The sequence below is a fragment of the Bos grunniens genome, chromosome 7, assembly GCF_055505025.1.
Source record: "Bos grunniens cultivar Pamir isolate PY7600 chromosome 7, Bosgru_T2T1.0, whole genome shotgun sequence".
In the NCBI taxonomy this organism is placed as follows: Eukaryota; Metazoa; Chordata; class Mammalia; order Artiodactyla; family Bovidae; genus Bos; species Bos grunniens.
In genome coordinates this window covers 5,565,028-5,592,782 of record NC_141171.1, presented here as the reverse complement: position 1 = coordinate 5,592,782, position 27,755 = coordinate 5,565,028, and the positions used below count along the sequence as shown (strand labels likewise).

Genomic DNA, 27,755 nt, shown 5'->3' with positions numbered 1-27,755 from the left:
ATATCTGCTAATAATGCCATTCTTTCATCTTCAGAGCATCCAGATTATTCTTTTTCTCTCAGCTTGTTGGGTTCTGTGGAGAAATCCAGTTGGGACTTTGACTGAAATTGCATGAATCTATAAACCAAATAAGGGAAGAATCTTTCCTCATATTGACTCATCCGAAGTGTGAATAAAGGTCTTTCCATCTGTCTGTCTTTCAATAAAGCTGACAACTTCCTCCATAAATCTTCCATGTCTTTGTTTTTCAGATTTATTTCTAGGTAATTTGTATGTTTGATGCTATGAATAAGTGGCCTTTTTAGGTTACTTTTTTTTTTTTTTTACCTGTTAATCATAGGAGTTTAAAATGCAATTGGCTCAAGTATCTAAGAAACTTTATTAACCTTCTGTAAATCCAAGAAATAGATCTGCAGATTCTTTGAGATTTTCATTCTACACAAAGATGTCATCTGTAAATAAAGACACTTTCATTTCCTTTCCAGTCCTTTGGCCTTTCATTTCTTTTTCCTAGCCTACCATACAGGTCAGGTACTTCAGCACAATCTCAGACACCATGGTAACAGGCATCCTTCCCTTGTTCTGCATTTGAAAGAAAACATTTCAACAGTTACCATTAAATATGATACCTGCTATGGGTTTTTAATATAAAATCAAATAAAGGAGATCTACTTCTATTTCCAGTGTGTTAAAATGTTTTTCTTTAAAAAAAAAAAAAAGATTTTTCTTTATCATGAACAGGTGGTGAATTTTAGCAACTGCATTTCCTACATCAGTCAGGATAACTATGTAACTCTTTACCTTTAATTTGTTAGTGTGAATTATGTTCTCTTAATATGTTTGATACCCATTGGTCTCTCTTATTCTCTCTCACCCATCCCTGATCTCTGTCCTTTTGCCAAAGACCCTGATAAATTGATCACTCAGATCCAATTAATTTTTAAGCCCCGGTGTCCCATTTCGCTCCCAGCAACAACTTGGCTCATTCCAAAGCTATTTATCTGAGCTATCTCATCTCCCCACTTAATTATGCCCTGCTGTCTTTCTCTTGCCCTCTCTTCTCTGTGGTTCCCTCTTTCCCTGACTCTGCTCACTGTGCATCTACATTCATGAATTTTGCAAACTCCCTTCCACTCTTTATCTATCTCTCCCTCCATCTCTCACGTAGCTTCCGATGTCTCACTTTCTCTCCACCATCCTATGAAATCCATAGATAAAAACTGTTGAAAGAGAGGCGACGGGAGATAGCTCACAGACTGGTGAAAAGTGCAACACACACATATAGACACACATATCTGTGAAGAGTGCACCCACCCCTCTCCCCACTCCACCAAATGCACACACACATCCCTCCCAGCCATCCAAGCTCCTGGCCGTCCCCAGAGACTCTGCTCTTATTAAAACTTTCCAATCCCTGGTGCCAAGAGAAGCTGTGGAGAGGTTTGGGCCTTGAATAAGAAAATTCCTCCTCCACAGCATCTGCTGAGCTCAGCTTTCTAGTGGGGAATGAACAGAGCTGCTTCTAGAATCCCCACACAGGGCAACACTGTTTGGTCTTCAGATAAATTTCCAGTCCTTACTGGGTACATGTGATGTTTCTGGCACTGAGTGAAGCTCCATGGAGGAGACAGATATGAATCAGATGTCAATCAGTTTATCCAGCAAACATTTCTTGGCGCCATCTGGATGCTGGGAACTACTCTTGTCAACAGGTTCCAACAAAGTGACATGGTCCCTAACTCGAGAATTGGAAATGAAAATAAGCATGCACAGAGAAAATCAAGGAAAATTAGGAGGAAAACAGGAAGGGTCCCATGATAGAAATGGTGGAGGAGAAGGTAACTGCCTCCTCCTGGTGGAGGCAACACAGAAGCTGAGACCCAAGGAAAGAGAAGGAAACAGGCATGGGGAGAGTTTGGGGAGGGAGGTTCGAGACAGAGGGCAGAGCAGATGCAAAGGCCCTGAAGTGTGACTGTGTCTGGTGTGTTGGAGGAAAACCAAGGAGGCTGGTGTGGCTGGAGCAGAGTGAGAGAGGTGGGAGATAGCAAGGGTTATAAAGAGCCTAGGGGATATGGGGAGGAGTCTGAGATGCAGAGAGAGAGACTGAGAGAGGGAGACGGAGAGGGAGAGATGAGACCTCAGCCCGTGGGGGCAGAACAGAGACCCAGGAGGACCAGAGACTCCATGGGCATTTTGTGACCAACAAGGCCTCATCTTCACCCACAAACCCCATGCCAGACCTCTCTCTGATGCCCCAACTGCCCAGGTTGGAGGTGGGGAGGGGTGACTGCACTGTGCTGAGCTCAGCGTCATTTTAAGAATCTCTGATTTATCATTTTAAGGATCTCTCTGAGGCTGCCCAGGGGAGCAGGGATGTTTAGGGCGGGAATGTAAGTGGTGGAAGGCCAGGGAAGGATCCAGGAAGGAGCTGGCAGGACCCACAGGAGTGCTGGGCAGGTTTGGGTTCATTCTGAAGTCTGAGCCTACAGGACAACTGGATGAACTGGACATGTGGGGTGAAGGAAGAGAAGTGATGAGAATGAGTCGAGGTTTGGGGACCTGGGGAGCAGAATGATGGTGCAGCCATTCCCCTGCCATGCTGATGAAGAAGTTGATCTCAGGGTGAGGAACTGGGACCTGTGCTTCAGACTGGCTGAATGCGAGATACTTACAAGGTACCCAGTGAGAAGACCCAGTACAGGTGGATATTTGAGTCTGAAGTTCAGGGGAGAGGTTGGGCTGGTGATGCAAATGGGAGAGCCATCAACATGAGATGGGGTATAGCCACTTGGGGCCAGAGTGCAGACAGAGGGTAAAGGGCTGCCTGGCTTCTAGGACCAAAATCAAGACATCAAACTCAGGGTTCCACCGTCCAGCTGTTTGTCTATCTGTGACTCCAGTCCCTGTAATCAGGGTAGCAAGCAATGTTATGTGCGGGGCACATGGAATTCAGAGCCCTTGGGACTGTCCTGTGGAACAAATCCTCCTCTTCCTCTGACGGTTCTGTTATCAATGGCCTTGTCCTGGGGCAGGTTGGGAATGGGGGAGTACTGCAATAGATGAGGCAGGACATGAGTCCTGAGTCCAAGTTTCTCATAATTATTTCTCATAATTGGAAAGCACAAGAGAGCTCACGTGGTTCCTGAAGGCCTACTGTGTGCTTGGCAACATGCTGGGTGCCTGACATATCCTATTTTCCTTAATCCTCTGCAACCCGAGATGGGTGCAATACTGTGCTCATTTCACAAATAGGAAGACTGAGTTCCTGAGATATTGGGGAGACAAGGCTGGAATATAAAACAAGATTCGACCAACTCTCGGAATAGGCTGTTTATGCAACACAGATGTTCATGTAATCACTCATTCATTCAAAAAACACAGCCTGGATCCACACCCATGTCCACGCCACGTCCAAGGCTGGGGGAGGGGGTGGATCCTGCCTGGAGTCCGGGAGAAGGATGTGGGGCCACAGAATCCGATCTCTGCAGTCAGCGCTGGGAGATGACTAAGGGGGAAGGAGGCTCTGATTGGTATACTGGGAAAGGTGTCCTGGAAAAGAGGAAACTGGAGAGTGAAGAGGTCTCCCTAAGCACTGTAGAATTGGAGGAAGGGCATTCCTAGCAGATAGCATAGCAAATATTATATCAATAACCTCAGCTACACAGATGACACCATCCTTATGGCAGAAAGCAAAGAAAAACTAAAGAGCCTCTTGATGAAAGTTCAGTCACTCAATCATGTCCAACTCTTTGCAATCCCATGGACTGCAGCACACCAGGCCTGCCTGTCCATCACAAACTCCCAGAGCTTGCTCAAACTCATGTCCACTGAATCGGTGATACCATCCAATCATCTCATCCTCTGTCATTGCCTTCTCCTCCTGCCTTCAATCTTTCCCAGCACCAGGGTCTTTTCCAGTGAGTCAGTTCTTTGCATCAGGTGGCCAAAGTATTGGAGCTTCAGCTTCGGCATCAGTCCTTCCAATGAATATTCAGGACTGATTTCCTTTAGGATTAACTGATTTGATCCTCTTGCTCTCAAGGAACTCTCAAGAGTCTTCTCCAACACCATAGTTCAAAAGCAACTTGAACTTTCAAAAGGAAGTGAAAGAGGAGAGTGAACAAGTTTGCTTAAAACTCAACATTCAAAAAACAAAGATCATGGCATCTGGTCCCATCACTTCATGGCAAATAGATGGGGAAACAATGGAAACAGTGAGAGACTATTTTTTGGGCTTCAAAATCACCGCAGATGGTGACTGCAGCCATGAAATTAAAATCACTTGCTCCTTGGAAGAAAAGCTATGACCAACCTAGACAGCATATTAAAAAGTAGAGACATTGAGGACAAGGGTCCGACGGCAAAGGGAGGACGCCCTCCCTCATAGCTCATCCCATTACTCCTTTATGCCTTGGTTATGAGCTATGAGGGATTGGCCTGAGGAGGCTAATAATACAAGACAACGATTGAATTGGCCAAGAGCATCAGGCCTCGAAAGGGGCACAGTCATGGGACTGGTCTGAATGGGATGGCGGGCGGGGCTCCGGCCTCAGAGGCGGGGCTCAGTCCAAAGTCCCCAGAGTGACCAGCAGGGGGCAGCACTGGGCCAACGGCTGGTGCCGACGGTTGGGGGTCGGAGTGAGGTACCAGCTCGAGAGGAGTTAATTTATCTAGTGAGTTCCTTCAGTGTGCCAGGTGCTGGGCAAAACTCTACAAATGTTCACTCCTTTAATCCTCAAATTGATTATATGGGCAGAGAAACAGAACAAAAAATTTAAGTCACATACCCAAATTCACACAGCAAGGAAGTGCCAGAGTTGGAGTTTAAACCCAGGGAATTCAGCTGCAGCCCTTAACACCTACATTCCCAAATCCTCTAAAATGATAGTTTTTGTTTGTTTTTTAAAGCAAGGGCTCCCTCTCAACAATTACTGAGCTCTTCTTGCTTACCTTTCTTGTGGCCATCTTTCCAGGTGCATACAATCATTCCCATTCCCCAGGTGTGCACAATCATTCCATTACTCCTTTATGCTTCGGTACCATTAAACCAAGGCATAAACGAGTAACTCTTGGAGTCGAGATGCTTTTATGTCCAAAGTGAAAATCTCAAGAGTTTGTGAGGCTCATCCACCCTCGGGCCAGCTCAGGGAAGGAACCAGCAGGAACCCAAAGCCTCTGCCTTTTCCAGTCTCCAGGCCCCTGCTGCCACCACTGCCCCAGTCAAGGCCCTCGGCGTGCCCCAACTCAGAGATGCACCCTCATTCATGCTACCCTTCCGAGACCTGCTTCCCCACCCCAGACTGGCTGAAGACCCCATGGACTCCCGCCCAGCCAAGGGAGAGAGCTGAGAACACTCGACAAAGGGGCTTCAGTGATGTCATCTTTGACAGGTGGGAAACTGATCAGAAACGCCAAAACATTTGCCCAAACTGCTGACAGTAGGAGGTAACAGTTGGACCGGAGCCATGCCTCTAAGACTACCATTAAGGCACTGTCAGGCAGGTCTGTATGAGTCCCGGTGCACAAGGCACCCAAGAACTGCAGAGAATCCTTTGAAAATGTTTGAGACCCAGATGCATAAACACTTGGGCTCTAGAATGCAAAAGGGGAACGCCAAGTCCAAATGAACCCATGTTTTATTATGTTTAAGAACAGGATGTCAACTTTATTGTGGTTAAAATCCATCCATCTGGAAAGAGGCTTGGGTTGGGAATGCTCTCCCTGAGAAGACCCCAAGCAGATCGCCGGCAGTTGTCTACTTTAGAGAGCTGCCTGTGGCCAATAGATTTCCAAAGCAAAATGATAAATTACAAGAATAATTAACCCGATGCGCATTTAGCACGTGGAGAGTCTGCTTCGAGTTGGGAGTGTTTTAACTCCTTTAATCCCAACATCGCCTCTACTGGGTGCGGCTGTTTTGATACAGGTCCATGCGATGGGGAAACTGAGGCACAGGGAAGTCAAAGAGCTGAGGAGGGACACAGCTGGGGTTTGAACCTCACCAGACCCCCTCATGTGGTCGGCACTCTTGACCCCTGTGCTGTCTTCAGCCTTGTTTCACGGCAGAGTCTTCCGTGGAACTGGAGATGCGGATACCATGGTGACCGTTTGATTTTGAAAGGGTATGGATGTCGGGCACGGCGCAGTTTGGGGTTCCAGATCTGGACGATGGTGGGAAGCTAGGTCAGGACTCCTCTATGTCCCCTCCAATCCCCGTTCTCCTTCCCGGACTGCAAGCCACCCAAGGCAGGTCGCCTCCCGCCCTGGACCTGGCTGCCAGACAGGATGCAGCCCCGCCCCTGACCACGCCCTGGTGGCCGGCTCTGATTGGATCCGGGTGGGTGTAACCCCTAGAGCAGTACTTCATACAACAGCTGGTAGCGAATTAGAGGACGTACTTCGAAAGATCGGCCTGCAAGGCTCTTCTTGCGCGGTGATTGGCTCCCAATCTTCCCTTCTCCTCTAGCATCTGCCTACAAACTGTCTCAGTAAGATGTCTTTAATTCCTCTGACACACCTCTTGTGCAGGCTTCTGCACGCACTGTTCCCATTGCCAGAAACACCTCTTCCTCTCTCCTGTATAGGCTGCTTTCTCTCCCCTTCTCAGCTGAAATGTCCCCTCCTCTGGGAAAGCCCTGATGCCCAAGGCTGGTGGGAGAACACCCCTTGGGCCTTCAGCATCTTCTGTTCTTATACCAGTTTTTTTGTCTGTTTCCCAACCAGGAAGCAAGTTGTTTAGAAGCTAGGGCTGGGGCTCAGAAAACATTGTCTCCCCATTGCCCAGTAGCATACAGAGGGAGCTCAAGCAATCAATATATGTTGGACTTTCCTGGTGGACCAGTGGTTAAGAATCCGCTTGCCAATGCAGGGGACACGGGTTTGATCCCTGGTCTGGGAAGATTCCACATGCCAGCAGAGCAACCAAGCCCAGTGCACCTCAACTACTGAAGCCTGAGGGATCTCGAGCCCGCGTTTCTGCAGCTACTGAAGCCTGTGGTGCCCTAGAATCTGTGCTCCTCAACAAGACAAGCCAAAGCAATGACAAGCTGGCTAGACTAGAGACTAGAGAGTAGCTCCATTTTCACAGCTAAAGAAAGGCTGCGTGCAGCAACAAAGATCCCGCGCAGCTGAAGATAAGTAAAATTTAAAAAGAAATAAATATCGACTGGTATAATTAATGAATTAATCTGGTACCAGAGATTTGGGAGCTCTCCACCCTTGTGAAACAGAAACAGGCCCTGTGGGGCCTTCCGGGTGACAGACATCTGTGTTCCCCACTTCTTGCTTGTAGAAAAAGCTTTTAGCCTCTTAGGCCTTATGCGAGAGCAGACTCAGCAATTGATGATTGGAGAAGTGGGAAATCAGGGACAAAAATGAAGCAGTCAAGCGGGAAAGTAATAGCAAATTAAATAATAGGTCCACCAGAAAAAGAGTCACAAAACCCCTAGCTTCTCCTTGAGGTTACCCCTCTATGGAGAGCCTTCTGACACATATTCTTATGCTGTTTTGGCAGAAACCAGGACCCTACCAGATGGAAACTGCTGACCTCAAACATATAGAGCCTAAACTCGTTGGAGGCAGAAGATTGATCACTCTGTTAACTCACCACCAACCAATCAGAAAAATGTCCATGACATGGTCATACACCCTGTGACCCTCACCCCTAATGCTGCTTTGAAAAACCCTTTCCTGGAAGCCATCAGAGGTCGGACATCTTTGGCACTTTGGCTACCTTCTCTTCTTGCTTGGCACTGTGCAAAGGAATGCTGCACTTTCCTTCACCACACCTGGTACCAGTTGACTGGCTTTGCAGTGCATTGGGTGAGAGGACCTGAGATCAGTTTGGTAACACTTTTGGGAGCTCTGAGCTAGAAGCTCCTGAGGTCAGGACCAAGACTCCCCCGCTACTGGTCTGGCATTCAATACATGTGTGTGGAATGGGGCAGGGAAAGGGTACTGGTCTTTTGTGAGGATGACATTGAGCACAATATGTGCTCCATGGTTCCCCTACATGATCCTCTGCAGCCCTCAGGGATCCAAGCCACTCCAGCCTAGCACCTCCCTCCCTACTCATCCTCTATCTAGGGCCCACACTGAGGTAGGATTTGGAGTGGCCCAAGGGAGAGGAAGGGGTGGGCATTCATGTCCGCGAGCCTCTGTTAGATGTCCAAAGTGGGCTGTCTTGTCCAGTCCCCCATGGAGGCGGAGCTTGGCGGGACCCTGGGCTGATAAGAGGAGAAAGGAGGGAATCACCATTTCTGGGGGCATCTTTGCACTAATTGGGGAATTTGGGGGAGTGGCTGAGAGATCACCCACCCAGAGAGGACCTGGATCATAAACAAGAGGCAGCCTCTCTCCCCCATTCCACCCACCCCCACCCCACATCCTGGTGATTTTATGAAATAAACTCATTGCAAGCAAGTGCCTATCCCTATCAAGTCACTCCTAGACGCCTCTTTCCTTTTTGCTCCACAGTGTGGGGTTTAAGAGGGCTTCCTTGGTGGCTCAGACAGTAAAGAATTCTTCTGCTATGCAGGAGACCCAGGTTCGATCCTTGGGTCGGGAAGATCTGCTGGAGAAGGGAATAGCTACCCACTTCAGTATTCTTGCCTACAGAATCCTATGAACAGAGGAGCCATGGGCTACAGTCCAAAGGATCGCAAAGAGTCAGGCATGACTGGGAAACTCAGCACACACACACACACACACACACACATACACACACATGTTTTCTTGGTCTCATTTAACCCATGCAATATATTCCAAAACAAAAACATTTAGCATCAACTCTCTGCTCTGCAGGAGGGAATTGAAGCCACATCCTCCTCTCAGGAGACCCCTGCTGGTCCCCTGAAGAACTTCTATGTTCTTCCATTTGGGGCAATACCAGCCCCTCCCTCCCCTTCCAGTCCATCCATGACCCTATGGGGAATCCATGTCTGGTTCTGTCTCTCCTAGCTCCTTGCAACCAGGCTGAGGTGAAGTTGGCACAGAGGATTTGGCTGAGGGTGTTTGCTGAATTAATGAATGCAAGATCTGCCTGATGAACTCAAGTGCATTCTTCAAAAGCCCAGCTTCAATGTCCCTTTTCCCAGGATATCTTTCCTGTCTCCCCATACAGAACCTTCACTGCCCCATTCTGGACTCCTCCAGCTCCAGGTCCACCCTCTAGCCTAGCCCTGGCTCCACAGTTAGGGGGCATCTGTGGCCAGCTCTTCCTCCTGAAGACTGGGGTCTCCTTGGGGACCTCTTGGAGGCATAGGAAATTTGTCAGGAAGTGTTTACTGAATGGATGAATGAATGCCTCTTGCAGGGCCCGGAGTCACATACCCGGGGTTCACATCCCCGCTGGGGTGCTAGATACTGGATCTGCCCCTTAACTCTCTGAATCCTTTTTTCTCCTTTATTAAATGTGTTTACTCAGAGCTTGGGGCCAAGTTTTTGCAAGAATGAAACGAACTGACATATAGGCATACAAGCCTCAGGCTCCCCCCCGCCGTTCAAGATTCAGAGCGATTTGCACTGAGGACCAGTCATTTTGTTCCCTTCTCAGCACCCAGAGCTAGAGTGTTGTCAACGCAAGCGCTTAATGAATGTTGATGAACAGGGTTGGTGATAGGCGTGGGGGAAGAAGGGGGAAAAGGCAAATATTAAAATAGCTGTCATAAAAAAGAATAAAATAATGACATTTGCAATAACATGGATAGAAATAGAATTATCATACTAACTGGAGTAAGGCAGAAAGAGAAGGATAAATACCATATGACCCTAGTTGTATGTGGAATCTAAAATATGACATGAATGAGCTTATCTAGGAAGCAGAAACGGACTCACAGACTTGGGGACAGACTTGTGGTTGCCAAGCGGGAGGAGGGGTGGGGGACGGATGGATTGGGAATTTGGGGATTAGCAGATGTAAGCTATTATCTATAGAATGAATAAACAAAGTCTTACTGTACAGCACAGGGAATAATCTTAAATATCCTATGATAAACCATAATGGAAAAGAACATGAAAAAGGACGTGTGTGTGTGTGTGTGTGTGTGTGTGCAACTGGATCACTTTGCTGCACACCAGAAACTAACACAATATTGTAAATAAACTATACTTCAAAAAATAAAATATAAACAAAACAAAAAGGCTGAAATCTAAGTGTTGGTATGACACGGGGGACATTTCCTCCCTCACAGCCTACCTGAGAAAACAGCCTGACCATTCCTTACCCCATGACTCAGCCATTCCACCCCTAGGCACGCACTGGGGGAGAAAAGAGTATAGTCACCAAGAGACATGTACAAGTATGCTCAAACAGCTTTATCCACAATTGCTCCAGACTGGAAACAACCCAAATGCTCACCAATGAGGAAAATGGATGAATCGTGAAAAATTGGTACCCAGTGGTTACAATAAGAAAGGAAAAAAATCTAATTGTTTGCAAGGATGTGGAGCCTTTGAAACCCCTGTACACTGCCAGTAGGAATGTACAATTTAACAGCTGCTGTGGAAAACAGCCTGGCAGTTCTTCAAAAGCTAAATAGAGATTTACCATATGACCCAGCAATTCCACTCCTAGGTACAGACCCAAGAGAATTGAAAGCAATGTTCAAGAAAAACTTGCACATGAATGTTTACAACAGCACTGTTTGCAAGAGTGGAAAGGTAGTAACAATCCAGATGTCCATCAGCAGATGAATGGGCAAGCCGAATGTGATGGGTCCACAGGAAGGAATAAAGTGGTCACATATGATACAGCACGGATGCACCTTGAAAACATTATGCTGAGTGAAGAAAGCCAGAGAGAAATGGTTTCGTATTGTATGAAATGTGCACAACAGGACGGTCGACAGGGACAGAAAGCAGATTAGTGGTTGACAGTGGCTGGGAGGGAGGGGGTTGGGGAAGACTGCTAAAGAGTGTGGGGTCCTTTAGGTATTTTGGGGCTAGATGCTAGTGAGGGTCATACTACATTGTGAGTCTCCTAAATACCCTGAATTATACACTTTAAATGGTTAAACAATAAGCGCATGCCTAGTCACTCAGTTGTGTCTTACTCTTTTTGACCCTTTGAACTGTAGCCCACAAGGCTCTTCTGTCCCTGGGATTTTTCAGGCAAGAATACTGGAATGGGTTGCCATTTTCTTCCTCTAGAGGATATTCCCGACCCTGGGATTGAACCTCCATCTCCTGTGATTCCTGCATTGCAGGCAGATTCTTTATCTGCTGAGCCATCAGGGAAGCCCCTAAAATGGTAAGTAATATGTTATATTTATTTGATCACAATATAAAAAGAAAGAAAAGATACTTGGGAATACTACATAACCATGAAAAGGGACAAATGCCTGTTCCACACACATGAGGAGCAAGAGAAGCCAGAACCAAGAGTGGATACCCTGTGCAATCCCATCTCTGAGAAGTTCAAACTCAGGTAAATTCACCCAAGTGATGACAGTCAGATAAGTGGTCACCTTGAGGGAGTGGAGAATGAACTGGAGTATCCAAGGTGGTGCAGCGGGGGCTGGAAATGTCCTAAATCCTGACCTCCATCAACCTCCACTCCTGACATTTATGAACTTGACCATGTTTATGTTCAACCTCAATAAAAATGTTAAAAAGAGAAAAGATTTGCCAGGGGAAGGAGACTAGGGCATCCAGCAGTCCTGACAGTTGAGGGTTTTCCATTTCCCCCATAATTTCAGCACCTGATCCCTCTGGTAACTGATGACCTGAAAAGAGGCATGGAGCTGGGCATGGACAAAAGCAGGAGAGCAGTGACTGGAGTCTGTTGCCTGGGATTTCAGAAATGGTCCCCAGACGCTTCTTTCATCTCTTGGGAGATGCTCCCCCCACTCTTCACATTAGGGTCTCCAGACTGAGAGACACTCTGGGACAGGAAAACCTCAGGACTCCAGAACACTCAGAACATCAGGTCCCAGATGCCTTGGCAACTCAGAGCCCTTTAAGACCCACTAGAATGAACACTAGGGCTTCCCTGGTAGCTCAGCTGGTAAAGAATCCACCTGCAATGCAGGAGACCCCAGTTCGATTCCTAGGTAGGGAAGATCCACTGGAGAAGGGATAGGCTATCCACACAGGTATTCTTGGGCTTCCCTGGTGCCTCAGCTGGTAAAGAATCTGCCTGCAATGCAGTAGACTGGGTTTGATCCCTGGGTTGGGAAGATCCCCTGGAAAAGGGAACAGCTACCCACTCGAGTATTCTGGCCTGGAGAATTCTAAGGATTATTCCATGGCAAAGAGTCGGACATGACTTTGCCACTCCCACTTTCACCTTCAGAATGAGCACTACCCATCATAATTCACAGCCTTGGGCAAAAGAGAGAGCATAGACTTCGAGCAGAAGGTCCCAGGTTCCTGTCCTGACCCAATCAATCAATACACATGAGTGAATGGTGGATGAAGGAGCTTTTCGCTCCCATTTCACACCCTTTATCATGCACTTCCCAGATGCTCAGCTTTGTCCTGCAAAAAAACTGGGATCCCAGAGAAATCTCAGCCTAGTCTGGCCTCCAACAATCTCCTATCCTGCTGAGGAAGATAGAACCTGACACAGACATTCCCATTTTTATTACTGTTGAGAGCAATAATAGAAGAAATCACAGGCAGCCAGCAAACAGGGAAGGGAGCCAAGGGGGAGGGACTGGGATAGAGGAAGGATGCCAGGGCCATAAAGAGAGAGGAAGTGGAGCGCTCAAACGTTAGACGGACGGCACGTGGCCAGCGACTGTTATACACTGACCAGGGAGGAAGTTGGACTGAATAGATAATGAAGGGCAGTGGGAGGTTAATCCTTCTTGGCAGATCTTTTCACTTGTCTTGGTTGGTTTTGTATACCTCCAAAGATGGGGAGCTAACTCCTGAGGGATGCAACCTAGCCCTTCCTAGGCATGATCATCTGTCAAGAAGTTTGATGCAACATGATTTTTCAAGTAGTGGCCACCGTGGGTAAAAAGGCTGAATGCAATTGACTGGGGAAGGAGGGTTACCCATGTGAACCAGGCAGCCAGTCCCTGTTGCAGGCTGGATCTGGAGTCAAACCCACCTGAATCTCTCCTCTACCTCTTATGCGTCTGGTGACTTCATCTCTCCAAGTCTATTTCCTCTCCATTCCTCTGAAATGACTGTGCCCACAGCCTACTTCATAACTACCAACTTCATAGATTTATGCATATCTTCAATGAGCAAGATGCCCTGCAAACTGTAGGTGCAGAATAACTGTGGTGCCCTGCTCCAGATTCAGAGTGCTCTGGAATCTGTCTCAACTTCATATGTACTTTCCTAATCTCTAAGCTCTGCACATGCTCTAACTTACGCCTCACATGTCATTATCTCATAACCCACACCTGGAAAACTCCTAAACATCTCTCAAAGCCCTCAAAGTTACCCTTGTTTTCTTTGTTTAAGCCCTGACCTAGGGAACCGGGACCATCTGGGATCTGGTTCAAGACTGGACCCACTGACATGTAATATGAGTTTCTGGAGGGCAGAGATTCCAATTGGCAAGTAGTAGACACGCAGTCAGAACTTGCTGGATAAATGAGTGAAAGAATCAATGAGTGAATGAATGAATGAAACAGTAGTCATTTGGGAGAGGTGTCCAAAGCCGAGATTCAAGACTCGGCTAACGCTTAGGAGCCTGTATCCGCAAGTCCCACTACCGCAGAGGGCGCAAGGGGGCAGATAACGAGCGAGGAGGGGCTTCCGGGAGGGGTCTTCAGCCCTTCCGGTCCGGCCCCTTTAAGGGGCGGGGACAGTAGGGCGGGCGCTCGGAGCGTCAGGGCGGCGCTAAGATGGCGGCGACGGTCGCAGGGTCCGGGGCGGCCGAGGTCCCCAGCTCGCTGCTGCTCGTAGTAGGCGGCGAGTGCGGGTGCCGGGGGCTGCTTGCCTACGTGCTGGAGGAGCTTGAACGAGGTCGGACCGGTCCGGGAACGCGGTGCCGGGGAGGCGGTAGCGGCCGCGCATCTCGGCCTGAGAGCCGGAGGATGGAGCGGTCGGGGCGGGGGCCGGCCGGATCGGGGGGCGGGGGTGGCCCGGGCCCCTATCCTCTTACCGTTAGACGCAGGGCGCAGGCAGAGTCTATGGGCGCCCGCGGAGGAAGCAGCGTTCGGGGTCGGGCTCAGCTGCTCCGCCTCGAGCCTGGTGCAGACCGGGGAGGGGACACGGGCCCCGGCTTTGGGGGCCCACGCGACTGGGCAGCATGGGCAACGGCTCCGCTTCCCGCTCTCCGGGCGCGCCTCGATTCCCCGGCTCTTAGTAGCCTTGACGTCCTGGAGGGAGGAGCAGGGATAGGGAGGTTGGGCCCGGAGCCCCGGGGGCCACTTTCCGTAGCTCCATGAGGAACTGCTAATTGGGGTGTGGGTGGCTGCGGCCTGCTTAGGGGATTTGGCACCTGAATATGTGAGTCATAGATGCACCTGCAGGATTCACCTGCCAAGCACTTGGCACGGTGGGACCGGCGGGCGTGGTGCATCCCGCACCGTGCTGCTTGGAGGGCACCCTAGATCCGTCATCCCGCATCTCTCAGATCGTCAGCGCCTGTCCTCCATGGCCAGGAAAATGGGATGGCAGCACACAGCTCATGGGTTTAGGGAATGTCACCCCGCAGGGCATCGAGGATAGGGCGGGGACCTCTGGCAGGTTCAGACCTGCACTCTCAGGACTAATGGTCTGGTGGGGAGGGAGGCAGGGAGATGGATCAAGTTTTAAGGTCAGATGGTTTCAGGACTGTTCAGAGGAAGATGCCAAGGGCTGAGAGGACCTGAAGGATGGGAAGGCAGGGAGAGGGGCCTCTGGGCAGTGGGATCAGTTCCTGCAAAAGCTTAGAGGTGGAACCTGTGCGTGGCAGGGCTGAGGATCAGTGAAACCAGTGGTGGGGGTGGGAGGATACTGAAGGGGACAAGATGACTGTCTAGGAGGTGGGGACTTTCTTGCTGAGGTCCTAAGTCTTCTTTGTAAAGTGCCCGACTTTTGGGGTTCCTTGATGGTGGATGCAGTGAGATCCAGAGGCACAATGGATGTTTCTGAATCTCCTGGCCTTTGTGTGTGGGGGCAGGTTGGGGGAAGAGGGGGCTGTGGTGGCCCTCGCCTGCCCTTTGCTAGTTATTGAAATATTCTGGGAGCTGGGGAGCCCAACTGATTTCCTATCTCCCTTTCCCGCCCACCCCACCAGGCATCCGGTCTTGGGACATTGACCCTGGCGTCTGCAGCCTCGATGAGCAGCTCAAGGTCTTCGTGTCCCGGCACTCAGCCACCTTCTCCAGCATTGTGAAAGGTGAGGCTGTGAAAGGTGACCCTGCGTGCACCAGCTGCTCACTCAGTGGGCAGATGTTCTCCGAGTGCCAGCTATGTGCGTCAGGGATGGCTGTAAACAACAGTAATAATACAGCTGAGATCCGCTGAGTAAGAGCAGGGGCCGCCCCTGAGCCAGCACTCACTCCTCAGTCATCACCAACTCATGAGGTCAGAACTTGCATTTTTGTTCCCATGTAACAAATGAGACTGTGTGGTGTGGGGGACAGGGAGGCCTCTGAGGAGGGTCTTTTTGGATGAGAAGCAGCTGGTGGGGAGGGTGGAGGGAAATACCCAAGCAAAGGGACAAGACATTTGGAAAGTGAGGGGCTGGTGCGTGTGGGCAGAGCCTGGCAGGGACTGGGTGTGGTTTATGGCTGTGATTCTTGCACAGGGTACAAGTAAGTGCTCAGTAGATGGGGAGCTGAGAAAGCAAGGTCGAGGAGGGGGTTGGGACTCTTGGGCAGCCCTACATGGCCCGTGCTCCCTGGGGATTCTGGGGTGACTGGGGTGAGCAGAGTAGCTGCTGGGTGGGGCCTGGGTGTTGCCTAGCTAGCCCCTGCTCAGCTGGCCTGTTGAGTCACCTCCAGGCTGCTTCAGGAGGGGAAGGAAGTGTCCGTCACCTCATTGTCCCAGCGGTTCCTGGTGGCTTCCTGACCCTCACTGTATCAGACTGGGGATTGGGGAGGGCTGGAAATCCCGTCTGTGCTGTGTGACCTTGGCCGCCACTTCCCCTCTCTGTGCCTTACTTTCCCTGCCTGAATGGGGCAATATCCACACATGATAAGAAGCTTGTGATAAGCTGATAAAGGGTAAGGGTTCAGATCCCAGAATCAACCCCACTGCCCTCTCCGTGACCCATGAGGCCTCCCTGCCCTCGGCTCCCTCTTGCTGCCCCTCGCTCTCGCCCCTTCCTGATCCTCAGACACCGAGAGCTCAGTGCTGCCTCAGGGCCTTTGCTCATGTTGTACCCTTTTCCTAGTGTACCCTCCTTGGCCTTCCCTGGGCTCAGGCTCCTTGATTATAAAATGGGGTGACGATGCTGTCCCCCACAGGGCTGACAGCTGCAGTTGGGTCCTGCCAGCAGTGGAGGCCTTGTCCCTGCTGTCTCCAGCATGGGGCCTGCCAAGGCGGTTTCTTGTTCTTGCCTCATCCTCACCTGCAGCTCTATCTCATGTCTGTTAATCTCCGGATGACCCCCTGGCTGGAGGTCCTGGGAAACCAGAGTGCTGGAGGGGCTCCTGGCCACCTAGGGTCACCCAGTGAGGGGGGATTTGACCCTGGCTTGTGTGGCTCAGCCCTAAAGTTAAAGGGCCCGGTTCTCCCACAGGCCAGCGGAGTCTGCACCACCGTGGTGACACCCTGGAGACGCTGGTCCTCCTGAATCCATCAGACAAATCCCTGTGTGACGAGGTAGGAAAGGGAAGGCTTCTGGGGGAAATGGGCTGCTGGGACCGCTGCCATCCCCTGGCCCCAGCCTCTGGGGGCCCCTGACTTCATCTGCCTGAAATTCTCTTCCTGACACCCAGCAGCAACAAAGCCTCCCCTGATGACTCCAGCCTCAATTTAGTCCCTCTTCAGAGCTGCTGATGGGAGTAGGTGGAGTCAGAAAAGGCTGGAGCATGGGAGGATTGAATGGGATAGGGAAGGGCTGGAGTGTGGGAGGGCAGAACCCAACCGGTGTTTTTGGGTCTCATGTGTTCCTGTGGGCTGGGCCCTGCTAGTTGTCTGAACTGACTTCTTAATAATTCTAGCTTGTGGACATCAGCACTCTTCTCTCAGTTTCGTATGAGATAGAGCCCTCTAGAGATCCTTGTACAGGTTGATGCCTTTGATCAAAAATGCCCTGTTTGCTCCCTGAGGAGGCTCTGGTGGAAACAGCCAGACACAGTCCCCTCTTCCCTATGGCACCTGGGCTGGGCCAGAGGGAAATGTGGGCTTGGGGGGGCCCAGGAATACTTGGAGGGGGCGCTGGAGCTGGGCTTTGTAGAATGAGCAGGAGTTGGCAGGGAGGATGGGGGCCAGCTCCAGCAGGAGGCCCACAGGCTACAATCCTGGCTTCTAGTTTAGTACTAGCCAGGCCACTTGGGGGACAGATTGTTGTGTTTTGGTCACTAAGTCGTGTCCGACTCTTTGGTGACCCCATGGACTGTAGCCCACCAGGCTCCTCTGTCCATGGGATTTCCCAGGCAAGAATATAGGAGTGGGTTACCCTGTCCTTCTCCAGGGGATCTTCCCAACCCAGGGATCAAACCCGTGTCTCCTGCATTGGCAGGCAGGTTCTTTACCCCTGAGCCACCAGGGAAGCCCTGATAGGACAAGAGTAGGGTGGTTATACATAGATCTGGGGCTGGGGACCACCCCAAAGAGGGGTGCTGGCCATCTCACTGCATGGAGTAGCGCTTTGAACACTCTCCCCCTCTCTCAGCTCCGGAACCTTCTGCTAGACCCTGCCTCTCACAAGCTGCTGGTGCTGGCGGGGCCCTGCCTGGAGGAGACAGGGGAGCTGCTGCTCCAGACCGGGGGCTTCTCACCCCGCCACTTCCTCCAGGTCCTGGGGGACAAAGAGGTGAGCTGCCCCCTCGCCATCCTGCCTCTGAAGTCTGGCTTATCCCCACTGGGCTGAGCTGCCTAGGTGACCTACTGTCCCCCCGCCCCGAGCATCGTCCCTTCTTCCTATGTAGGGTGATGGTAACAACATGTACTGTCAGGCTCAGTCCCATGGCCCACTGCAAGGTGAGGGCCTTCAGATCAGATGTTGCAAAGGCTCCAAGTGGCATCCCAGATTCTAGGTCCCATCTGGGACACAACTGGATGGGGTCGTTTCTGACCCCTAGTCTGAGCGGGGCAAATGCGCAGAAAACTGGGAAACCATGTTTTCGTACTGTAGTGAGTGATGTAGTGATGGTAAGATAAAGGCCAGTAGATGGAGGTGGGGGTCGGGGTGTGTGTAGAAAGTCTCCCTGCAGGGAAGTGTGCTCTAGGGTGTGAGAACAGCAAGTGCAAAGGCCCAGAGGCAGGGAGAGTGAGAAGGTGGGGGAGGGCCGGAGGGGAACATGTGGTGAGACAGGACCATGGGCCCTGCTTGGCTGTGGGGAGAGCTTGGTTTTGTCCTGAGGGTGACAAGGGGAGGCAAAGGGGCTTAGCTTTCCTAAGGGGCTGGGTGTTGCCTGGCTCCGGGTGACCCCTTAACCATTCCCCCTTGTTCAGATCCGGGATCTCCTGGCCTCCACACCCCTGCCTGCAGCGCCGCCCAAGCTCACCATCACCTGCCCGACCTTTGGTGACTGGGCCCAGCTGGCCCCTGAAGTGCCCGGCCTGCAGGGCGTGCTCCACCTGCGGTTGAACCCTCCGGTGCAGCTGCCGGCTTCCGAGGGCCTGCGCGAGTTCCTGGAGTACGTGGCCGAGTCACTGGAGCCGCCCTCGCCCTTCGAGCTGCTCGAGCCTCCGGCCTCTGTGGGCTTCCTCAGGCTCGCCCGGCCCTGCTGCTACATCTTCCCTGGTGGCCTAGGTGATGCCGCCTTCTTCGCCGTCAATGGCTTCACCGTGCTGGTCAACGGCGGCTCCAACCCCAAGTCGAGCTTCTGGAAGCTGGTGCGGCACCTGGACCGGGTGGACGCTGTGCTGGTGACCCACGCTGGCGCCGACAGCCTCCCGGGCCTCAACAGTCTGCTGCGACGCAAGCTGGCGGAGCGCGACGAGGCGGCTGCCGGCGGGGGCTCCGGGGACGACCGGCTCCGCCGGCTGATCTCCCCCAACCTGGGCGTCGTGTTTCTCAACGCCCGCGCTGCTGCCTCTCGGCTGGTGCGTGGCGAGGATGAGGCCGAACTGGCCCTGAGCCTCCTGAGCCAGCTGGGCATCACCCCTGTGCCCCTGAACCGAGGGCCACTGCCTGCTGAGCCCACCGTGCTCTTCCAGAAGATGGGCGTGGGCCGGCTGGACATGTATGTGCTGCACCCGCCCTCAGCCGCCACCACTGACCACACCCTGGCCTCCGTGTGCGCCCTGCTGGTGTGGCACCCTGCGGGCCCCTCAGAGAAGGTGGTGCGTGTGCTGTTCCCTGGCTGCACGCCCCCCGCCCGCCTCCTGGATGGCCTGGTCCGCCTGCAGCACCTGGGGTTCCTGCGGGAGCCAGTGGTGACGCCCCAAGACCTGGCGGGGCCTCGGCGAGCTGAGAGCAAGGAGAGCGTGGCCTCCCGGGACAGCTTGAGGAGAGAGGGCCGCACGACGGTGCCCTCCAGGCCCACCCAGGAGCGCCCTGGGGTGGCCCGGAAAGACTCTCCACGGACTGAGGCCCCTCGCAGGGCTGAGAAAGAAGCCAGGCCCTCCCGGGAGGTGAAGAAGGACCCCAGACCCAGTGCCCCTCGCACCCAACCCCGGGAGGTGCGCCGGGCAGCCTCTGCCGTGGTTAGTGGCAAGAACGTGGGTGCCCAGGTGGCTCCCAAGACCCGCAGAGCACCCAACACACCCCGCCCAGGGGTCCCACCAGCTGAGAATGGGCCCCGCAGCCCCCCCAGCTTCCGGAGCGGAGAGGCCAGCCCCCCGACAGAGACCTGCAGCTCCCCGGCCCCCCAGCTTGTGGCCACACCCAGCCAAGAGAGCAGCCTGGATCTGGGGCTCAGCCCGGCAGGGGAGGAAGGTGGCAGCTTAGAGGAGAAAACCCTGGAGCTGCTGTTGGCCGCCAGCACCCCCGAGCCGTGCACACCCTCTCCTGCCGGGGCCCAGCAGGGCCCAACAGAGAGCAGCGGGCCGCTGTCGCTGAGCCCCCTGCGGGGTGGGGAGCCCGGGCCAGATGCCTCCCCCACAGTGACCACACCCTCGCTGCCCGCGGAGGTGGGCTCCCCACACTCCACAGAGGTGGACGAGTCCCTGTCCGTCTCCTTTGAGCAGGTGCTCCCGCCACCAGCTGCAGCTGCGAGTGAAGCTGGGCTCAGCCTCCCGCTCTGCGGCCCTCGGGTGCGGCGCTCGGCCTCCCCGCACGACGTGGACCTGTGCCTGGTGTCGCCCTGTGAGTTCGAGCACCGCAAGGCCGTGCCCATGGCGCCGGCCCCCGTGTCCCCCGGCAGCTCCAATGACAGCAGCGCCCGGTCGCAGGAGCGGGCGGGAGCTCCGGGAGGCGCCGAGGAGACACCACCCACATCTGTCAGCGAGTCCCTGCCCACCCTGTCTGACTCGGACCCCCTGCCGGCTGCCCCTGGCACTGCCGACTCAGACGAGGACACGGAGGGCTTCGGGGTCCCCCGCCGTGACCCGCTGCCTGACCCCCTCAAGATCCCCCCACCGCTGCCCACCCCACCTAGTATCTGCATGGTGGACCCGGAGATGCTGCCTCCCGAGCAGGCCCGGCTGAAAGGAGGTGGCAGCCGTACCCGGAAGCCCCTTACCCGCCCCAGCTCTGGCACTACTCCCCCCAAAGCCACTCCAGTGACTGCTGCCAAAACCAAGGGGCTGGCCAGTGGGGACAGGGCCAGTCGGCCACTCAGCGCCCGCAGCGAGCCCAGTGATAAAGGAAATCGGGCATCCCTGTCCAGAAAGCCCTCGGTCCCCAAGACAACCACTCGAGGTCCATCTGGTAAGTACCCGTGGGCTGGAATCCTGCAGTGGGTTTCCTATATTCAGTGTGGTCTCAGCCACACCCACCACCCTCTCTGGCCTCTGTTTATTCTATAAAATGGAAGCTCTGGCCTGACTGTCTTAAGCACTTGCAGTTCTGAGGTGCTTGAGCAGTATCGTCAGTGGAAACATCATCCCAGTGAGTACATCTGTGGTAGTGATATTTCCAGTAGCCACTTGAAGCAGAAAGAAACCAGTGAAATTAATTTTAATGGTACATTGTCATGAAACCCCTTTGTGTCCAGGGTCCCAAAACCACCTCCAGGTTTGATGATTGGGTAGGAAGATTCAGTGTGTGGTCATACTCGTAAATGTATTACAACAGAAGGACATAGAGGATCAGCAAAGGGACGAGGCGTGGGGAAGTCTGGGAAACCAGGCACAAGCTTCTGGAGCCTTTGTTGTTCAGTTGCTAAGCCACGTCCAACTCTGCAACCTTACGAACTGCAGCACGCCAGGCTTCTCTGTCCTTCACTGTCTCGTGGAATTTGCTCAAATTCAAGTCCGTTGTGTCGGTGATGCCATCCAGCCATCTCACCCTCTGTCGCCCTCTTCTCCGCTCAATCTTTCCCGGCATCAAGGTCTTTTCTAATGAGTAGGCTCTTCATATCCAGTGGCCAAAGTACTGGAGCTTTAGCTTCAGCATCAGTCCTTCCAATGAATATTCAGGACTGATTTCCTTTAGGATTGACTGGTTTGATCTCCTTATTGTCCAAGGGACTCAAGAGTCTTCTCCAGCACATAGTTTGAACCCTAGTGGAATTACACATCACATGCTCGAGTCCCTGATCTCCGAGCTGTGATGACACATGTGACATGCCGCCTTCCAGGGCAGCTCCTTAGAGACTCAGGGCCCAGGGTTTCTAGTGGCGCTGGGCGTGCAGGCACCTTCCGCCTTACACACACACTGAAAAGGCTTCCTGGTCCAAATCTTGGACACCAGCTGGGGGCCCAACATTCCCCTGCGTGTTGACACCGTCTACCTGGAGAGAGAATCCCATTCCACAGGCAAAAGGCTCAGTCCCACGGGCACTCTCCACTCCCATGCCAGTCCCAGTGCAGACTGTCACCTGTGCTGCTCACGGGCTGCGAATCAGGGGCTCCTGTGACCCCTTCCTTCCATTTGTTAATATGCCAGAGCAGCTGACAGAACTCAGGAAAACCTGTGTACTTACTAGATGACCATTTTATTACAAAAGGGTCCTAGAGAATACAGATCAACAACCAGATGAAGAGATACCTAGGGCAAGATACCGCACAAGGGATTCTCTTTTCTCACAAGCCTTGGGGCCCTGTGTGGTTCTGGTTCCCTGAGGTGGAAAGCTCAGAAAAAGGGCTAGAAAGCTTGAGGGTTTTATGGAGGCTTTATTACATAGTAACGATTGACTAAATCATTGGCCAATGGCAGTTGGTTCAGCCTCATGCCATGCCCCTCCTCAAAATTCAGGGGCAGGACTGAAAGTTCTGACCCTCTAATCACATGATTGGTTCTCCTGACAACCAGCCCCCACCCTGGGCTGGGATCTAAAGCCGTTAGCCAAACCTGGTTGTGATGGAAGAGAGCTTCTGAGGAATAACAAGACACCCATTTTACCTCTCTGGCCCTAAAATATTTTTTGGAACTGAAGACCAGAGAGCAAATATGGCAAAAGATGCTCCCATTGCTCTTATTGATCAGAAAATTCCAAGAGTTTGAGAACTATGAGTCAGGAACTGGGGATAAAGACCAAGTATATCTGAGCAGGCTCCGGCAGTTGGTGATGGACAGGGAAGCCTGGCGTGCTGCAGTCCATGGGGTTGCAAAGAGCAGACACAACTGAGCAACTGTACTGATACCTGAGAATGACCAAATATATTTATTTCTCATAAATCACAGTATTGCAGTCTACCCCCTGGTGGAATAGATCCCTTATGGCAAATGACACCCTGTTTTTGTGGATAGAAAATGATTAATCAAAAGTAGTGGAAAACTGTGGGTCCCTGTTACAGACTTACATTTGGGGTCACATTTATAGAACAGATAAAACAATAGTACCGACACAAATAGGCCTGACGTTTGGGAGAAATCAGTGTGGGATTGGTTTAAAGAAACGTCATTGCTCCTTGAACCTTACAGTCAATTTGTACAGAACTATTTGGCACAGAAATCAGCTGGTAGATTAGCTAGATCCTCTTCCTTCTCAGGCCAGTCATTTTCCACAACTGTTACATCCTCAGGAGACTTAACTCAGGCCCTCAATACACTGGATCATCAAAATGCAGTGTTACTGGTGAAGCCACTGGCTTCCACAGTGGCTCAGCAGTAAAGAATCTGCCTGAAGTGCAGGAGACGCAGGAGGTAAGGGTTCTATCCCTGCTTTAGGAAGATCCCCTGGAGGAGGAAATGGCAACCTGCTCCAGTATATTCTTGCCTGGAGATCCTGTGGACAGAGGAAGCTGGGGGGCTACAGTTTGTCGGTCCATAGAGTTGAAAAGAGTCAGACACAACTGAGTGAGCACACACACATGCAGGGTTACCATAAACTCATTTACAAGAGGTAGTTGAAGCTTACCAATGCCAGGGTTGTACCGTGTCAAAGTATGGCCAGGGTACGGTTCAGTTTCATTACAGAACAAATCAGTAAGAACCATGGAGGTGTTCACTTTGCCTCCCCGACAGCATCTGCCTTCGCCCGTGTACCAGACGTTATTAGAGGTTGTAACGGTTGATCGTGATTCAGTTAGCTCTGAATTCCAAGGTAACCAGGGACAAACTCACAGGCTTGTACTGAGTCTGTGTTTTACAGCAGGGCCCACCTCTCCTATAAGGAGAACATAAATGGCATTTAGGTTATTCCTGTCCCTACTGGCTCTGCCACGGGGTATATTTTATTTCTAGCTTTCCTGGAGGCGAGAGCAGTCTGGGTGCATCTGTTTAAATTGTTAATGCCTCTAGAGGACTTCTCTAATCTTGAAGAGCCATAGCATTGCAATAAGTGTGTGTGCCCCAAGCCTCAGTAGCTAGAACGGAGGGCCACGTGCCCCTGGCCACTTCAGCCTCTGTTCGTAGTAAAACAGTCAAGAGGCCTTGGGCTTGTTAGGTCAGGATACAGGCCCCTTCCCAGCGCTGGGTTCCAGTGTATCCAGCATTGCTGGCTGAATCTGCCTGACCCACTTTGCTACTACCTCATTCTCTTTCCCTGGTCCAGAAAGATCCCCTGGAGTAGGAAATGGCAACCTGCTCCAGTAGTCTTGCCTAGAAAATCCCATGGACAGAGGAGCCTGGGGGGCTACAGTCCATGGGATCACAGAGCATTGAACACAACTGAGCAGACACACAGACACACACACACTCTCTCTCTCTCTCTCTCTCCCTCTCTCCCCTCATCTCTCCAGGTTGGCTGCCATCCTTTGCCTTCCACCTGGAAGAGAACTCCCCCTGATCTGCCTATTCTAGGTCATCTTTTTCCTCTGAATGCTGCTCCTCATTAAAAGCAAATTCCACTTGTCCTCAGATCCCCATTAGCACCTGTTCAGCCTCAGCCTCTGGCTTGTGGGTGCATTATTGAATCCAGTGGGGACGTTGATGCCCCTGTATACTAGTGGCTGGGTGCACTGAGCATGCGTGTTTTGCACCCCAAAATGTTGGATCCCCAGACTAGAGTTAGATGCATGGTAAGCATACCTAGAAAGAAAGAAAGTGAAGTCGCTCAGTCATGTCCGACTCTTTGCGACCCCATGGACTGTAGCCCACCAGGTTTCTCTGTCCATGGGATTTCCCAGGCAAGGATACTGGAGCAGGTTGCCATTTCCTTCTCCAGGGGATCTTCCCAACCCAGGGATTGAACCCGGGTCTCCCGCATTGTAGGCAGATGCTATACCATCTGAGCCACCAGGGAAGTCGCCTAAATGTAGTTTAGTTGGAGCATGCCACGAGACTTCGCACAGCCTGCCTTGTCTCTGCTGGGGTCGTTCCCCCAAGGAACTTGAGCCACCAAGTGATGCCCTCTGCTTTAATCCCATCAGGGACCCACTATTTTTCCCTCTTTTTGATGAATAGTTTTCTGTCTGCAAAAACAGGATGCCACGTGCTTGGGCACGGCACACCCTCAGGTGTGCGTGTGTGCTACGTCGCTTCAGTTGTATCCAACTCGGTGACCCAATGGATTGTGTAGCCCACCAGACTCCTCTGTCCATAGGATGCTCCAGGCAAGAATGCTGGAGTGGGTTGCCATGCCCTCCTCCAGGGCATCTTCCCGACCCAGGGATCTAACCCATGTCTCCTAAGTCTGCCGCATCAGCAGGCAGGTTCTTTACCACGAGTGTCACCTGGGGAAGCCCCATGTTGGGCATGCTGCCATTATATTTTGAACATCATAGCCAGGGACGTTTCTAAGCAGTTGATGATCAGGATTTGCGGTTACACAGTGATTACGTAGACCAGTCTGCTGGGAGCCACGCACCATGCGGTTTGCAGTCCCAGAAAGGGTTCCCAAATGTTGTCCTTTGTGTAGTAGACGTAGCCTAAAAATAGGAGTCCGAGATACAGGCACATCGCTTAAATTCCATTTAGTCATGAACAGTTTTCCTGTTCATTAATATATTTTAGGACCAGAATGTCTCCCAGAGTGACACCATTCGGGTTTGCAGGCTGCTGCTCCATCTCGTCAGGTCCCCAGATCAGGGCTGGTCTCAGCAAACTAGCTTCAGCCTGCCAGGCATCTGGCATGCTTCTGCTAAGAGATCATATTATTCTGCTCTAAGCCTCTCTCCAGGTATTAATAAAATGTTGGGTTTCCCTCCTTGCATAACCCACTTATTCATCCCTTTACCCTCAGAGGTAATTTTTCCTTTCTCCTTTCCAGTTGTCATTTCTCTTTTGCTCACACTTTTGCACCCTTGGAAGGGACATTAGTTTGGCCACTACACTGGTCCATCTTGCTGCCAGGAAGCTAACCCCAACCTCCTCCCCGCCCCCTCCCCTCCCAGGGTTGCACAAGTACAGAACCGGTGGGCTTTCACAACCTCTAGACAACACAGCAGCATTCACTGTCAGCCCCAACGTCGCCAGAGGGGATGAGGGCGCTTTCCACCCCAGTGGGCCCTTAGGAATTCTGACAGATTTAAAGGTGCAGTTAGTTTCCTGTTTGGGCCTCGGCCACGCTGCTGGCGTCTGCAGCTGCATGCCTGGTTCTGGGGCCACTGCATCAGGTAGCTGGGCGGGGCGGGGGTGGGTTGCCATGGTGTGGGGAAGATGTACCAGCATCCACGCCTGCTTCCCCATACCCTCCAGAAAAGTGGAGGAAGCTGTTCAGTGGGGACCCTCCCTTAGCCCTCGTGTTGAGTGTGAGCACACACTCAGGAATGCGAGTAAGCCAGCCTCTCAAGCCTTTATCATCTACCCTGGTTTTAGACAGCAAATGTTCCAGCCAGTCAGTCAAATTTTCTACTAAACCATCACTCAGCGGATGATATGCAACATCCCTGATGTGAAATCTCTTGCCCCACTGTTGGACAGTATGGGCTGAAAAAGTACATCTCTTTGTCTGTCGGAAGGAATGTAACTCGGTGGCTCAAACTTACAGTATTTTCTGTTCCAACTCTTAATAGTATTTTGAGCATTTGCGTTGGACCTTCAGGTATGCAATCCTAGAGGGTCTGTTCCTGTTGGGACTCATTTATAGCCCCCAGGGTTACTGGCCTCCGTCCACTGTGACCCGCTTGCCAGCTCCATCTCCCGGGGCATTTCCCCCAGAGCCACCTGCAGTTTCTCTCTCTTGTTGACAGTGTCCTCACCTGCATTTTTGTGCCTCGCAGGGCGCCAGAGGACTAGATCTAGGTCTAGATTTGGCCCCCTCCTCCTCATTGCTGAGAATCTGCCTACAATGAGGGGGACCTGAGTTTGATCCCTGGGTCAGGAAGATCCCCTGGAGAAAGGAACAGCTACCCACTCCAATATTCTTGCCTGGAGAATCCCATGGATAGAGGAGCCTAGCAGGCTGCAGTCCTTGGGTCGCAAAGAGTCGGACACAGTTGAACAACTAACACTTTGACTACTGAATTGCTGCAGCGCACCTCCCCATGCTGACTCATTCTTGGGCCCCCAGAACATGTCCTTTGTGGTTCAGTGACCTTCCAGATCTAGAAGGGGCTCTTCTGTTGGAGGTTGACATGTCCTACTTGACCACGTCCTTTAAATTCCCAGAGTGCTTTCCATAGGGCTGTGCCCCTTGCAGACGTCCCTTTTATAGCCCAGCTTTCCATTGCCCATACCTGACCACACCGCCAGGAGTCAGTAAAAACACGAAGGGGCTTTTACCGTTGCTCAATTCTTCCACCGCCGCTAGGAAAACAGCATGCACTTCAGCCCACTGAGCCGATTTGTTCTTGCTGCCTTCAATCACAGTCTGGCCATCTCCTGGTCTTAATGCAGTCACTTGCCAAACAGGGTATTATCCATTCATCTTAAAACTGCCATCCATAAAGCAAGCGCTCACTGTGATTCGTTTGAGAGCCGTCCACGGGGCTTGTCCTCATGCCAGTTGGTTCCAGCAGCTCCTCAGTTGGCTTCAACGTCGGTCTTGGAGGAAAAGAGGATATGTGCCCAGGATACAGTGGGTGCCTCCCTGCTTCCCCCTGGCAGCCCGCAGCCCTCTGAACCAATTGCATTTTATGATGGAGCTCTTAGGACTTTCCTGGTGGTCCAGTGGTTAGGACTTCGCAGTTCTGCTGCAGGGGACCCGGGTTTGCTCTCTGGTTAAGAAACTAACATCCTGCAGGCTGTGCGGTGTAGCCAAAAAAAAAGTATTCTGGAACTCTCCTGGGCACTGTCCCCCTCATCAGTGCTTCTCTGACATCGC

At 52.1% G+C, this 27,755-nt stretch overlaps 1 protein-coding gene and 2 long non-coding RNA genes across 4 annotated transcripts in view; 2 read left to right on the top strand and 1 right to left on the bottom strand.

Annotated features, from left to right (window-relative positions):
* Nucleotides 1–360: 360 nt before the first annotated feature.
* On the bottom strand, nucleotides 361–1,739 carry LOC147368135 (uncharacterized). Its single transcript, XR_015166509.1, has 2 exons — nucleotides 1,581–1,739; nucleotides 361–582 (listed from the first exon to the last, which is right to left on the bottom strand). It is a non-coding gene; the product is annotated as an uncharacterized LOC147368135 (long non-coding RNA).
* A 2,924-nt stretch (nucleotides 1,740–4,663) lies between these two features.
* On the top strand, nucleotides 4,664–8,421 carry LOC147368134 (uncharacterized). The gene is made up of 2 exons (XR_015166508.1): nucleotides 4,664–5,390; nucleotides 7,514–8,421. It is a non-coding gene; the product is annotated as an uncharacterized LOC147368134 (long non-coding RNA).
* Nucleotides 8,422–13,783: 5,362 nt separating this feature from the next.
* MAP1S (microtubule associated protein 1S) overlaps nucleotides 13,784–27,755 on the top strand; it is a 31,880-nt gene continuing 17,908 nt past the window's right edge. For both annotated transcript variants that reach the window (XM_086408476.1, XM_086408477.1), the window contains exons 1-5: nucleotides 13,784–13,926; nucleotides 15,185–15,286; nucleotides 16,634–16,716; nucleotides 17,732–17,872; nucleotides 18,514–20,875. In XM_086408476.1, the coding sequence (XP_086264602.1) occupies nucleotides 13,806–13,926; nucleotides 15,185–15,286; nucleotides 16,634–16,716; nucleotides 17,732–17,872; nucleotides 18,514–20,875 (2,809 nt within the window). In that variant the 5' untranslated portion in view covers nucleotides 13,784–13,805. The remainder of the gene's footprint in view (nucleotides 13,927–15,184; nucleotides 15,287–16,633; nucleotides 16,717–17,731; nucleotides 17,873–18,513; nucleotides 20,876–27,755) is intronic.